At 34.2% G+C, this 16,511-nt stretch overlaps 1 protein-coding gene across 3 annotated transcripts in view; it reads right to left on the bottom strand.

The window, feature by feature from the left end:
- LOC149073056 (uncharacterized) overlaps positions 1-16,511 on the bottom strand; it is a 63,268-nt gene that overhangs the window by 27,904 nt on the left and 18,853 nt on the right. For all 3 annotated transcript variants that reach the window (XM_089247180.1, XM_089247181.1, XM_089247183.1), the window contains one exon: positions 13,124-13,195. In XM_089247180.1, coding sequence (XP_089103306.1) covers positions 13,124-13,195 — 72 coding nt within the window. The remainder of the gene's footprint in view (positions 1-13,123; positions 13,196-16,511) is intronic.

Raw genomic sequence — 16,511 nt, 5'->3', positions numbered from 1 at the left:
ACCGTAATACCAGAAACAAGAATGTAAGCTATCTGGGCGGCTCGAGACAAAATCTGTTCCCGTGTGGGACTTATTTTTTGCGCCTCCTACCTATTGCTCCCTCCATAGCCCCTACCTCCTGCGTCAGGGAATCTTTCGTGGGGCCCATGCCCGATTTTCCACGGGGCCCCTTCTACAGTTAATTTATAGAGTGAAAAAAAAAAGTTATAAGGATTTAGTTCCGGGCCTCAAACTGGAGCCCTGTCAGCCGTAATCTTAGAAGGTCATGCCCCTCCCTTACAATTTATCCAAACAATTCCTAACAAAACATTTTTTTCGGCCCTCCATTTCAAATTTTGCGCCCCTGCAGAGCCGACAGTTTGGTTTTTTTTGGCCAATGGAATTTTTTTTTACCCATTCACCCCAGATTTAGCATCCTCTTAAGCGGTGCCGCGTGTGGCCTTAATGGGTCGCATGGCCAAGTGCCACCCCTGTACTCTATTACAAGGGCCATGTGTGCATTTTGGTTCCCTCACCCATGGCCCCCACGAGAGCCCGGGATAATTCTCATAATTTTTTGGCTTTTTCAGGCTATAAATTAACTATAAAAGGGGCCGTGAGAAATCTGACTGGGAGGGGGCCTGCAAAAGATCCCAGCCCAGGGGCCCATACCCTCACCCAGAATTTGATCCACAATAGTCAAATGAAGGCAAAGGAAAAATTTGGTTTTTCACTTGTCCGGCCCCTGGAATACCAGAAACACCTTTGAAAAAATTTTCTTAATAAAAGTCACCCCGTTAAATATCAACTTTACAGGATAAGTGATGATGGCTCACAAAAATAAGTGCTCTTTCACGGATTAAGTTATCTGGCATTTATTAAGAATGGTAAAATTGTTCTAGAACAAAAAACAAAGACAACAAATTTTTCTACTTCAAAAGCGGGACGTATGGTCACGCACATTTTGCATGGTAAACAATAATATGCGGCTTTCTTCTGAAAAAAAAGATCGGGTGCCCTTCACCGAAGCCCTATCAGTCTCCTGGCAGGGTCGCCAGTAGGGGCGGCACATGAGGCTTCGCACCCGGGCGGCAGGTAAGCTCGAGCATGTAAGTATTGGGACTTCAAGATTGGCACCACATCTTTAAAGTTCTTTTAATCGATACTGTAATGCTTCCTTTTAACTGCCCTACTACTGGCCTGCAGCATCCTAAATAATTTCAATGCAATTTTCCTATCCTGCAAGAACAATGTTGTGGACATTAGAAAAAAAAATTCTAAAAAGGCATATGACTACATTCAAAGCAATTTAAATCCGTTTATTAGAGACTCACTGCATCTGCTGACTTCTAAAAAAAAGTGAAATAAATTCTCACGTAAGTCTTCACTTTGAAATGTCCATAACTGGCTCAATGCGTCTCTTTGTATTTGTCAACCTAAAATTTATGGTTTTTAGTGTTGATAATACGCATGCAAAACCAATTCAGCGACGCGTTTTCACAATCTGCAAAAACTGCTTGGATTTGATAGTTGTAAATGATGTCTAAATGGCAAAGATTTGGAGTTCGTATCAAAATGAAAATATCAAATAACTGAAATTGGGCTTCGTGTAAATGAAATATTTTAATATTGAAAGCTATATATATAGAGATTAATCGTGCCTGTAGTCAAACGTCTCATAAATGTGAAATTTTGTCATAAAACTGAGAGTGAGGCCCGAGTCCCCTTGCGCACAAGTGGAATTTCGAGGCATTTAAGCACAACCGAGCCCGTCTTGACCATTTTTCTTTTTCTCCCCACCATTTCTTCCGTTTTTTCCTTTCTAAATTTATAAAAGTAAAAAGGACAGAATTATTATAAAAAGGACTGTTTTCAGATCAAATTGTCGAAGTTCAATTACTTTACTGCAAAAATGTCCGATTTTTTTGGGGGGAAATACAGTGAAACCCAAAGCGTATTAAAGACCCTTTATTAATACGCTTTGGTCAAACCCATTAAACCAGAACTAAAAGAGACCCGAAAAATCACTTCGTAATAACGAAATTTCGTTACAAAGGATTTCCAGATTTTTATATTGTTCCTATGTAAACCTATCCGAGGGATTTTCGTCAAAAAGATATTTTTCCCGTTATAATGGTATTTGTTAAAATGAAAGTTGACTGTATTTTGTCTCAAACTATTTTTTTCCGTGTATTTGGAGGCTGCATGAGTAACAGGGCCTATGGCACTTTACTGGTGAGCCATTAGTCTTAGAGACATACACCCAACTATAGAAAAAGTATCCAACCTCACGTGTCCAACTCAGATATGTCATTCATGTTGTAAGGGGTTGTTTGGCTATAAAATTAAAAAAAACAACTTTTTATACCGTCCCCGTGTGCCAAAGAACCCAATTAAGAAGTTGTTGCTCTGTCTTTCCTGATGCCAACTAAAATAATTTCACGTTTCTAAGTGCAATATTCACCGAGATATGTGAATTCAAAAAGTTGAAATTTGGGAAAAAACAGCATTCAATGCGGGTAAAATGGTTTCCCCTCATTTAATGCTGTTTTTTTTCCAACTTTCTTTGAATATTTCAGTGAAAATTTGAAATTAGACACATTGATTTTTTTTGTTGGAGACCAGGAAACAACTTTCCAATTGGGTTTTGGGGCACAGGGTGTCCGCATAAAAAGTTAACTTTTTTTATTTTAATAACTCTGTAACCCCTGGCAACATGAATCAAATATCTGAGTACTACACATTATTCGGGTACTTTTTCCAACTGGAAGTATGCGTCTAGGACCAATGGTTCGCCAGTAAAATGCCATATGCCCCGTTACCTATGCGCCCTGTACATTAAATATAGTACGGACTGTTATGTGAAATATTGTGTTGTGTTTAAGCCAACACGCACGTTGCTTCGTTCGTCTGCGAGAGAGCGGTCACATTATGAACCAAAAAGCACTTGAAGGTAGCTTGTCATCCAATGAAATATCAGATTTTCACCGTATCGAAATTGAAGTCAACAAACTGATAATTTTCTTATTTGAAAATCTGATTATTTATATTTTCCGATGGGCTTGAAATCCTGATAATGAATCATTATTATGTTCACACGAACAGTTTTGTCACTGCGTACATGATTTCTCTGGAATGAATGGTTCAAACAAATATTTAAAAAATTTTCACACGTATTTTAGTTCATTTTCATAGTAGGGCTACAACATGAACCTATATCCTTGATACATGTATTATTGTTGAAAACGAGGTTGAAGGTTGAACTTTTCAATTGTGATTCATTTGTATATGGCTACTCCCTCATTACTACTTTTATCCGCACGAAGAGAATAAAATTAATAAAACTGCTTGCTACGACTTTTTGCGATTTTTATCACTATAAGGATGCGTATTTTGGAAGCTACAACTGACATTTCTCAATGAAACCCCGTAACCATTTACACACAAAAAAAAAAAAAAAACTAATTTGAAAATAATAAAAATTTCATCCAGTACAGTAACTTGATGACATTGTGCCGTCTTCAAGCGCAGAGTTTACATTGATTCAAAATATTTTCTTTTAATTGGACTGACACAACACATAAAACATACAAATAAAACTGAGAAAAACACAAAACAATAAACGTCACAAAAAGTAACATTACGATGATAGAGACACTTTGTGATCACAAGGGATTTATTCTATTTTTACTGTATTCTATTATGTTTTTTTTTTTTTTGCTTTTTCGTTATTTTCATAAATTAAAAATTAATCAAATTAAATTCAAAAATATTTATACTTCAGACAATTTTTGAATAATTATCTTCTAATGGGAAAACGGGGGGGGGGGGGGAAAGGGAGGGGGAGTAGAAAATTATTCATGTACGCAAGGGGGCCACAGGAATGAGAAATGGTTGAAAGGGGGCCATGGACAAAAAAAGGTTGAGAACCACTGCAGTAGACAACTAAATTTTTACTTAATTTCAAGTAGTCAAGTATCTTAAATTTGTTCCTATGTCAGGAACAAGCATTTTACTTTAGTATGTACCAAGCATTGAAAGATTCAGCCAAGAGAAATAATAAACACGTCTATACATATATATATATATATACAGCCCACTGGAGCATGCGCATGTGATGGCTAATTAAAAAAAAATCGACTGTATTATATTCTACTTGTCAACTTAATAGCTTAATCATTAATTTACAACTTGTTACTTATCGCACTATTTTCACGTTTGAGCTCTCTTAAAATTAAGTTTAAATTTATTTGACTACTAAATCGCTTAACCTATGTGAACGAGCTTTTATATTTAGTAGAGAGATTACTTTCGAATACCAAATTTTGTTCGAATTGCCATAAACACATTTTTGAAAAACGTTTAAATTGTTTTTAACTGCACATATTCAGACTTATAATTAAAAAATTACGATATTAATCTATGGCCCCTCCTTCAAGACAGAGTTGAACGAGGTCAGAGAACGGCCCACTCATGAACAGAATCATTCAACCCTCGATAGCTTTTAAGTAGCCGTAAATGGCATCACTAGACTATACATGGCAGCCAACGCCAAGTGTTTCGGATTTTGCTGACATTGCAAAACTGATAGACGTTATAACACATGCCAGCGGACGCGCGACCCCAAACAAAAACTGCGAAATTTCGCATACTTCTTTTCTCCTTTATCAGAAACCACTGCATCAGCGGTTTATAAACATTGCTCGATCATAGAAGCCACAGACATTAACATAACCTAATTAGCTCAGAAATAAAAAAGTTCATCACAAAAAAAACCCCCCACAGTGGTCAATTTATATTTCAGTACAAGAAGGTTCAAACCGCGTTGTTACATTAAACAAAGGACCAAGATTGTTCCTCCATTTCTACAATACATTGCAAGGATTATTGCAATCACTCTTCTAACAAATTTACAGTTTTTAAGTTTTTACAATTTCAGTCACAAATTTTAAATTTATAAATTCTAAATATTTTAATTATTTTCTGATATTTGGATCATTTCCAGTTCCGAGGAAAAGTTGAATGTATGCAGTTCGGTCGTCATACACATAACTCGACAAATTATCACCGCCTTCGATCAAGAAACAAACAGCTAAAAGCTGCAGTTCATATTTTAAAAATCACATTATGGTTCGGTAATAATCTCTGAAAAATCCCTCGCAAAATAAACAAATAAAACTTATTTACAAAGACATGAAGTCCATAATAAATAATCAACTGATGTCTAACAATATAATGATTGTCATTTTCATGCACATACAGTATTATTTCGATAGTGGAATGGGGCGAGAACGGGGGCTGATGAGGACAACGGCAATCCTATATTCATAGTAAGGGGAAGGTAAGTTCAAGATTCTTTTGTGTGTGTGTGTTTGTGCAAAGGATGACCACATGGACATTTCTGAAATTTCTTCTCAAAATTATGAAAAAAATTAATTATGGTCAGAATAAATTATAATGACTAGTTTTTGAAAGACATAACAATTGCAATGTTGCACAGTATGTGATCGCAGACAACCCTGTCTGGGGTAGAGCTCGTTGAAATCCCAGGATGACTCATCCGCCACTTTTTGAGCGGAGTACGATGTCACAGTATTTATTATCCCTGTAGCGAATCTCACCGTTCTCGATCCTCGTTTTTTTAATGATTAGACGTCACTTGGAACGGCAAAACCAGTTTTTTGTTCGAAGATAGAGGACTCCCCCTTTTTATGGGCTCCAGTCGGATATAGTGGTCAAAAAGTGTGGTTTGTAACCAAACCAGTGAAGACGTTTGCTGGCAACAGACGGGTATACGGTGATGAATTGGAAGGGCGGGGGGTGCTTTTTTTTGAAAGGAGTGAAGGGCGTACGGTGACCATGTTTTACGGGACAGAAATATTGTTGTCCCATGTTATTTTTTCCTCCCTCGGGCTCTTGGGAGTGGAACGATCAGTCTAGTCCGGTGATTCCCAACGTGGGGCCCACGTCCCATAAGGGGGCCAGTTTAATTTTTAAGGAGGGAAATTCGAGAATGAGTTTTCTTTTAAGGCTTGGAATTTGTCAGAACTCCCAAAATTTTTACATAAGTTCAAATTCGTATTTAATAAACAATTTCACACATGATGACTTCTTTCTTTTTATTTTTCTCTTTCAGTCATTGCCGTCTTAGCACATGGACCCACCTGGGCACAGCCCGGGGGTCTCAAGAGAAAAGAGCCTCAGAAAAATGAGAAGTAGTTGAATTTTTCAAGAATTTGCTAGGTAGGGCATCAGAGAAATCACTTGCCCCGGGCCCATGGTGCTCTTAATACGGCCCTGCAGACGATACCAATGACGTCAATTTGCGTTGCGAACCTCTAGAGATATAGCGAAAATAATTTATTTATGAATGCGGGCCACTTGTCTGGTGCCCACTCCGAAAGTGGTATTAAAACCAGAGAGGCAGCATTGGATTTGTTTCAAGAATATCTGTTGACACACCATCGGCTTCGATTTGCGTTGCGAACCTCTCGTTGATATAGCGTAAAATTATTTCGTTACGAAAGTGGACCGCGGATCTGGTGTAGTACCGGAAGTAGTACAGTATTAAAACCAAAGTGGATTTATCTTGGGAATATATACCGAAAACACCATTGGCTCCTGTTTGTGTTGCAAACCTCTCGAGATATAACGTAAAACAACTTCTAACAAACAACTTAATAGGATTTGTGTTACCCGCAGACATCAAAAACACTGATATATTCTGAATACTTCCTAAGAAATGAGCGTTTAGAACATTTCGTTACGCAACTTTTTCAGAATATATCCAGTAGGTCAAATGATTTAAAAGGCGTATTCACGTCAATAAATCCGTTAGTTGAACTGGTCAGAAGATATGTGAAGTGATGGAATGTACTCTTCACAAACTTTGCAAAAACTTCGTTTTGTGTACAAACTTTGCAAAAAAATAACGTGAAAAAATTTTAACTTATTTATTTATTTTAAATAATAAAATTACTTTTTAAATATAATTTTTTCCTGACGTGGTCCCGAATCTTAATGAGGGGATTAATAGAACTATTAATAGAACCTTGGCCATGTATAGTTTGAAAAAAAAAAATTTCCTCGTTATAAACATCATCCAGAGAAAACGTCGAACATATTTGAACTTCTCATCATCATAGAACACGATTAGCATCTCGTTTAAGTGTAGGCAAGCATAATAGCTAGCGGATATATACGAATTTTTGGAGAAGATTGCCTTGATGGTATAAGACAGCGTTTCTCAACCTATTGTCCGTGGACCACCACTGGTCCGCAACGATGACATAGGGCTGACTTAATAATTCAATTACAAATACAAATACAACGCCACAACAGGCAAAATGCCCAACGAGGTGGCTGATAAAAAGATGCCCATAAAAATTGGCTGAAATTATTCAATTGCAGTAATTGATATTACTAATATCCATACGGGTTTAAATAAAAATTGTACCTTCATACTTAGGTCCATCATACCACATCAAGGAAAAAGCAGGAAATGGCGATCCTAATAACGGAATATCTCACTGATTGTAGCCAAAAGATGTAATTTATGATAAATTCGATAATTACATCAAAAATGGGTCAAGGGGGAAGAAATAAACGGCTTCTACAAATCGTAGCAAACAAAAATATATTGGACGAAAAAAAACATTCAAATGGATAGATGTGACAATGTTATATTGAATTGAGAAAAATAAGGGGAACTGGGATCTTAGATACGGTAAAATACGGGGCGTCGACAATTGCCATAAGTCGACAAAATCCCTAACTGTAGTTAAAATCACTAAAATATTGAGGAAAAAACGACTTCAGTAAACGTTAAAAATTTAAATAATCATCATTGAAAAAACTGGACAAATGTGTAAAACAATGTGGAACAACTGAAAATACTGGAATGTCCCGTAATTCAGGACACAAGTGGTCCGTCAAATTGTTTCAGACATTTTACTGGTCCTTATGTTTAGAAAGGTTGAAAAACGCTGGTGTATATATAAAAAAAAGAAGAAAAAAAAGAGAGAAGAAGAGAGGTAGAGAGGAGGTTCTCCAGAATCTTTTGTTCGTCTTTTTTTATCGAGATACAACGGATACAAGCATTCATGGACAATACCGCTCTCTCTCTCTCTCTCTCTCTCTGATCAAAGAATTATACTTGAAGGCCTAGATGTTCAACTTACTCAAGATTTAGGAAGATCCGCAGATAAATTTAGTTTGGTTTTCGGCCACACTGAATTTTTTTTCTAAATATGAAATCAAATTCCTAATTGTTAAATTCTTGAATTCTCTCTTTCAAGCTATTTTTGAGTTGAATATACTGTACGTTTGCCACAACATCACGCACGCACGCAGTTGAATATACAGTACGTTTGCCACAACATCACGCACGCACGCTTTCAATCTAACTTATTTATATTTTACCAATCATGAAAATTAAAATGCACATATGTTGTATATCATATTTTAATATTCATTGGCATTCATACAGTTCAGTTTCTTTAAATTTGAGTCCTCAAATTTTAGCATATATTAAGGTTTATCAAGTCCTCGGAATTTTTAAAAAGATGAGTTTTGAGTACGAATTTTGAGGTGTGTCAACTGTTTATAATTACATTTCCCTCACATACATCCCACTCGATTTATTTCTTCCTTCTTTCCTGTCCTTAAGACGACTGTTATGTGGTTTCCCTCTTTCATTAGCCATAATAAGTGCAATTTATAAGTTTTTATTTTTTCATTGATAATTCAAAGAATTTTACGGGAATTTTTTTTTTGTTTTTCTTAAGCAACTTGAAAGGCTTTGAACGCTTATAAGCTGTTATTGATGGCATAAAATTTCATTACGAATTTTGAAAACTGGGAAATGAGTGAATGTATTGTTGAAATATGTAGTTTTATAATAAATCACGCTTTTTAGCCATAGCCTGACAATAAAATTATTGAGAAAACTTGAGGGAACAGTCAAGGCCTGGGACCGTAATACCAGAAACAATGTCCATCACAAGGGGCAAGAGCGCATTTTCGTGCCCTCAAATATTAATTTTTCCGGAATGGCCAAATAAAGGAAAAAGAAGAATTCTGGAGCACCAGAAATGCCTTTGAAATGAATTCATATTTACCACTTCGCTTACAAGCAATTGGCAGAAAATTCGGATGAACTCTATTTGACGAATCCACGATAAATAAGGTAACCTTGTACTAATCTAACAGCACATTAGGAAGGGGAAGGGAAGGAGACGGAAAAAAAGAAAAGAGAAAAGGAAGAAGAAAAAACAAATGAGAGTAAAACAGTACAATAGATAAGAAGATAAGAGAGTAGATACAAAATAGATTTCTCTTTTCACCCTCACCCTACCTGTTCTCTTTCACTCTCACATGTATATAGTAGAAAGACAGATCATATGTGGAGAAAAAATCACTATCAGAGAACTTGTTTGAATTTATTTCACTGGCGTTCGGACGCAATATTACGTTCTTGATCATAAAGTGGTTAATAAAAATTGCCTCGTTATACATAATCTTTACAGGGTGAGTGTAAGCAATGATAGCTCACCAATCAGTGCTGTTTTGTGGATTGAGATTGAGTTATCTGGCAATAACAGCAGTAAAATAGTTCTAGACCAAAAAAGCAGAATTTCTTTGAAAACAGACAGTTTCAAAAAGCGGGACGTATAATCACAGATGTTTTTTGTTAAACAATGGTGTGCGGCCTTGTCTTAAAAAATTATGTTGATTCCAGAGTGTCCCCTAGGCTGCAGCCTTGTCAGCTTCCCACCAGGGTCGTTTGTACGGATGGCATGTAAGCTCAAGCGACCACTGATTATATCACTTGCATACATGTCAGCTGATCTGTTAATATATGATTTTGATTCAAGACTATCCGAAAAGTAACCAAATTATAAATCATACAGGCATATTATTTGCAGAAAATATCCTTTCGCTCTTTTTTTTTTATTCTCTGAGTTGGGGAAAGCACTATCACCTGCGCAAATCAGAAAAAATCTTCTTGGAAAGATGTGGCATTTCCCTGCCAGTTATAATGTGTGTCAGTGAAATTTATGAAACCACTTAAAGAGTTCATTGAAGAGAGTGTAATTATATTTTTCCACAGCAGTAGATTGCAAAGGAAATCATTGCTGCTTAGCATGTGATAAAAGTTTTCTATTATAATTTTACAGGGCATCAACTGCTGTAATTAATAGTACAAAGCAATGTCTTCAGTAATGTAACAAGAGGAAGCGCACAAGAAACTAATATTCTTTTGGTTTTGATAAAAGGACTTGATTCTAATAAAAGGACATTTTCCCATATTCTAACATATAATTGAATTCAAGACTTTAGTGTTTCCATATGGAAAAAAAAAATCATATTCTAGGATCTCTTTTGAAACTGGAAAGGTTTAAATGACATCAAATAGTTTAAAAACATAAACATCTAAAATTAATTGTCAGAAATATTAATAAATTACCATACAAATGGCTCAATACTGCTGTTTATAAAATTTATATTTATGACAAGTTTATAAATTTCTTTTAATGCAAACGTTTACAAGCTGAATATTTATGATGTGTCACACACACATATTCACAATTTTTAATTATATTTTCAAACACTATGACAGTAAACTTCCAAAAAAACACATTTTCATATTTGTACTGAAACTACATACACAAAACATTGCTTACTGGTAGATAGATATAGATAGCTTTTACATTAATTACAAGGAAAAAAGTAAAACTTCTACTTTATTGAATAGAGATAAAAATATGTGATAGAGCTGTTACATGTGCACTACATTCAAAAACGATTCATTGTGCACAAGTACCATTGATTGGTTTTACATTATTAGAAAAATTAAAAAATTAAAATTTGGTGAATTTCAAACTTGAGGAAATATTTATCTTGATTTATATATCTCTCAGTTATGTATTGACACTGTGGATAAAGAAGACAAATTATTTACACGCAGCATATTTTTAAATGGGAGATTCGCAGTAATCTAAAGGTGCACATCATGCAATGAATGCATTTGCAATTGGTTGTTTAGTAATTTGTTCGGTGTTGTGAACGATTCTTGAGCTATTTTAACTGGTTATTATGCCCACCTGGAATCGGTTTTTTCAGTGAACACAAAGGAAAAAAAGGAGCCTAAAGGAAGTTTATGTACCCACGAGTGGATTAGAACCACTGCAAGGGGTCGTATGCTACAAGATTGGCACACTAATGTATATACACCTTAAAGTATAGCAGTACATTCAAGAGAAAAGGAATTAAAATATGCATTTGATTTATATATTTTCAGTTGTTTTTTTTCTGCTCTACATGAACTGCATAACTTGACTGGTTTTTTAAAAATAAATTAAGCAATTCAAAATTTCACCAGTAGAATCTATGTACTACTTCAATATAGGTATATACTAGGTATATACTATAGGTATATAACTATGTACTACTTCGATATAATTTTGTGTTCAGATATATTAACAACTATAATACGTAGGCCTATATCATTTGTGAAGAAAATTTGATGATTACAAATACACACACACAAAAACATTCAATAGCTCTGGAGTTTTTGTGTATTTTTCATATAAAATTTAATTCTTTGTGTGTGGACATATTATCATTTATGCTCACTAGATAGTATTTTTACTTAGACAAAGTTTAAGTGCAATATTTCCAATCGTACAAGATTAATGGATCACAATTATTTACTTTTTGTATAATTTATACATATCATTGGTAGGCACTAATACAAATACAAATACAACGCCACAACAGGCAAAATGCCCAACGAGGTGGCTGATAAAAAGATGCCCATAAAAATATGGTTGTCATATGTTTCAAAAATACAGCAACCCAATTAAAAATGCAATTAACACAAATTACAAACAATATATACACATGATAAAATATTATACAATGCCCATAAAGAATACTTATGGTTGTCTTATTCTAAGAATGGATAGCTTCTCGATTTACCCCAACATGTTTATCGTATTTCTTTTTAAACGTGTCAATTGTGTAATGTTAGCTTTCATTACAGATAAAATTAGCCACAAAAGTTTTCAAATTGATTTGATCTGAAAATGAAACTAAGCAGAGATAAAAACCAGATCAGATGCACAAACATATACTAAACTTGAAAATCATCAGGATTCAGAAAATAACAGCAAATAATTTTATTTTAATAATTGACAATGTTGAGATGGTGCATTTGGCAATGAAAAGAAGAAACAAAAAATTAATGTGATATGAAACAATTCTCTTAAATTCTATGAAAAAAAAATTTATTTTCTACCAATTTGTTTGTTATTTAATGTTTATATTGAACAATTATTTGAAGTTTTTTTTGTTTTGTTTTTAAATTTCATGGGCCTAGTTCTGTTGGAAATTTGATTTTGTCATGCTAGTTGTTATGTACCTATGTATGCAGTATGCATGAATTAGCTTTTATGTTAGTTTTATGTGAATTTTTGTCTAGTAGGAAAAATTAGTTCATAATAGTTCATCTTGCTTATTTTAATTAAAAAATCCTATAAATTAGAATCACATCTTTTTTCCAAGAAAGCAATGTTTTGTTACTTGGAAAGTTTTTACATTTAATAAAAGTTGAGTATATAGAATTTCACACACAAAACATGAAAAGTTTTCATTGTCAAATGAAATTTGAATATAAATAAATAACACATACACACACATTGAGCACATGTTTTTAATCTTACTGAGAACATTTTTTTTTTCACAAAAGTTACAAAGTGTATATGTTGTCATGAATTGTACAAGAGTTTTTGGTGTGTTTTGCTTTTAAACTTTAAAAGATATAAAACTACATTGAATTAATGTTTGTTTATTTATTTATATTATATGAATGTCCCAAGTCTGCTCATAGAACTGAGGATCAAAGAGACAGTAATAATGCATAAGAAAAGCATAAAGACCTCTGAATTGTCTCATATACATTGTCAGTTTTGCTTAATCTTTTCCCTAATTAGATTTTTACTCATTATTTTTAATTTACAGATTATTTTCTATAACTTTTATTAAAATATAATTACGTGTATACTTGCTGCAATAAACACCTAATAATGAATATCCAATATCGATAGAGGAAAAGAAAATTTAAAATGGATTTTTTTAATACCTCTTTCCAGAGAAAACCTCTCTTTGGTGCCAACTTTAGAAATTGCTTTGGGAGATGCAACTGCATTAGACCCTGGAAAAGACAGTAAATTACACTACATAAGAAACTTATAAGTAATAAAAAATATGTATAGAACTCATAATATATATAAAAAATTGAATACAAATACAAAGGCTACAACAGGCAAATTGCCCATCAAGGTGGCTGAAAAAAGATGCCCATAAAAAATATGGATATCAAATATGACCAAAATACAGCAACCCAATATAAAAGTGTGTATATCACACTTTTGCCCTAAAAAAGGCCCATACACTTTTGCCCATACACTGCCCATAAAAAAGATTATCATTGTCTTATCCAAGTATGGATAGCATCTCGATTGATCCCACTATGTTTATCATAGTCCTCTTTAAATGTGTCAATTGTGTCAGAACTCACTACCTCCTGGGCTTAGCTATTCCATTTATTTACAACCCTATTGGAGAAAAATTCCCTGTGACACCACAATCTGGAGTTGTCCCCTACCAATCCATATGGGTGTCCCCTTGTTGAAGTAATAATTAATAATTCACGGTCCATCCTATGCATACCATTGAAAATTTTAAACACTTTGATCATGTCCCCCAGATACCTGCCTTCTTCCAATGTAAACATATTCAAGAAATCAAGTCTCTCTTCTTAGCTCAAGCCTTGTGTACCAACCAGAGCATGTGCATGGCTCTTCTCTGCACCCCTTCAACCAAATCTATGTAGCTATGATCTCCAAAACCTTACAGTATACTCTAGTCAAGGACAAACTAAGCCTTGGAAAAGAGGAAGAACAACTTTAGGAGAATGCAAAGAGACCTTTTTAATGAAATCATGCATTCTATTTGCTTTTTACTGCCGCTGAACAATGTTCAGAAAACTTAAGCAGCTCGTCGATGAGAATTCCCAAATCAGTGACCCTAGTTGCATCTGGGATAGTAATAGTATTCAACTTGTAAGTGAACCGTGGGTTATTCAAACCAAAATGAGTGACCTTGCACTTATCCACACTGAAGGTCATGTTCCATTCATTAGCTCATACAACTCAACCACTGCAATCATATTCAAGTTTGTCTGAAGCATCTCCCTGTTGCTTGGATTCCCAACTACTTCCATTAGCTTCACATCATCTGTGAATTTTCTAACAATCCCATCGATGCCCTGATTGAGTTTATCAATAAAAAGGGAAAAGTATGGGCTCAAGGACACTTCCTTCAGGGACTTCACTCTTCACACTTGTCCAATCAGAAAATTCCTCATTCCCCATAACCCGTTGTGACCTATCTCTCAATCATGATTCTATCCAATTCAATAAGTTGCTCCCGATCCTAATCTGATGTAAACGTTTCAAGAGTTTACCCTGTTGGATCCAATTGAATGCCTTCTGGAAATCCAGATAAACTATATCTCTGTTTCTGTCATTTCCCAAAGCCTTAGTAATGTGATCATAGAAGAAAGAAGGTTGATTACACATGTCTTCCCCTTCCTTAACCCATGTTGGTTTTCCGACAATACGTTATTCTCATCTATCCACTTCACCAATTGCCTTTTGATGATAATTTCCGAAATTTTCAAGGAGGAGCTTGTCAAACTCACTGGACGATAATTTGACACAGTTGCTCTACTGCCCTTTTTAAATATCGAACCACATTAGCAAGCTTCCAATCCCCTGTGATGATACTCCCAGCAACACTACTTCTGTAAATCTGTGCAACTGGTCCCAATCATCCAATCATATATATCTGTATGCCAGAGGTAAAGGACACACACTCTGTCACAAAAGGGAAATTTTACAGGAAAGCTGTTTAAAGATTTTTTTAGTATGTCTTTCTGTGGAGCTCACTTGTTTTGTAAAGTGAATATCTCTCTTATTTATAGAAATAGAACATAGTGTCCTATACCTATGTGCAGTGTGACAAAAGTACTGAAAATTAGCATTATCCCACTATTGACAAAAATGGGCATAGTGCCCTTTATCTCTGGCATACATATATAAGTTTCACAACAGGTTAGAACTAATCTTGGGAGAAAATCTGAATCAAACAATAAGAAATATAAAATTTTAGTTTTTTTTTTCTTTAACAAAGCTAATCTTTTCTCCAAATCATTTACATTTTTTTAATTTTCTCATTTTAAAAAAGGAATTCAGCTGAAATATTATTTGTGCTACTTATTGATTAAACTTTTTTTACTTGTTTATTGGTCTAACTATGGTGGATGTGTATATATAAATAAATGTGAATATATGTACATAACAACAGATGATCCGAGATCACTTAAAGATTTCCGATCATTTGTTATATATCAATTAAGCCTATAATATACTATACTTACCTGGGCAATTTGCATGTTATGGCATTAAAATTAGTACTTGTATAATGGATGTGAGAAGAAACCAACCTTTTATACCTTGTTGGTAACATATAAATGTATATGCACACTACTACTATCTATCCTAAATATCCTTTCAGATATTTATATTACGATATTGTTAAATTAAGCAAAGAATACACATTTTGTTTATTTAATTTAAGCATGATATCATCTTGAACATGTCTTGGATGACAACAGGGCCCTTGGGATTTTATAATTCCTGTTGTGAGTTGTTGATGCAGTTGCTTGACCCTTTATATAGCAGCGGGACACGTGTGTCTTTTTTTATACACATATATAATAATTTAATCACTTTTCTAACACTTTAAAAGTCAACTCTAGGAGATATTTAACCTTTTCTTAACTAGTGATGTCTCATCTATTTCTACTTTATTACAGTATGTAAATCTATTGCTACTTAATAATATAAAAAATATTCAAACTATTGTAATTAATTTTTTTAATTCAAGTTGTATTCATTTTGAAAAGTCACATCATGACAGTTGTATCCTAAGGATTTCAAGTCAGACTTTTTCAGAATTCCTTTAACCCCTTCACTTACAAGCGAATTGACAAGAAATTCAGACGCTTTCTATTTGACGAATCAGCAATAAATATAGTAACCTTATCCTAACCTAACTGCACGCAAGAAAAAGGGAATAAAAAACCCAAATAAAAGATAGACAGTATAAAAGATAAGGTGATAAAATTGTAGGTACAAAGATAGATTTCTTTTATCCTCACCCTATCTGTTCTCTTTCACTCTTACAAGAAAGATGAATCATATGTGAGGGGAAAAAATCACTATCAGGGTATACAAAAACCAAAAGGAAAAAAATTGTAAGGTTGCAACAAAACTTCGGGATGACCAAGAGAGTGGAAAGAAAACAGAATGAACTCTTGAATTCATTCCACTGGCATTTGGATGCAATATCACGTCCTTTGATCATAAAGTGGTTAATGTGTAAAAGGGTGAATATGTTTTCTG

The sequence above is a fragment of the Pholcus phalangioides genome, unplaced genomic scaffold, assembly GCF_987345545.1.
Source record: "Pholcus phalangioides strain wild (caught in Gottingen) unplaced genomic scaffold, Ppha-v1.0 ptg000017l_1, whole genome shotgun sequence".
Lineage (NCBI taxonomy): Eukaryota > Metazoa > Arthropoda > Arachnida > Araneae > Pholcidae > Pholcus > Pholcus phalangioides.
This window is presented reverse-complemented; position numbering and strand designations above follow the sequence as displayed.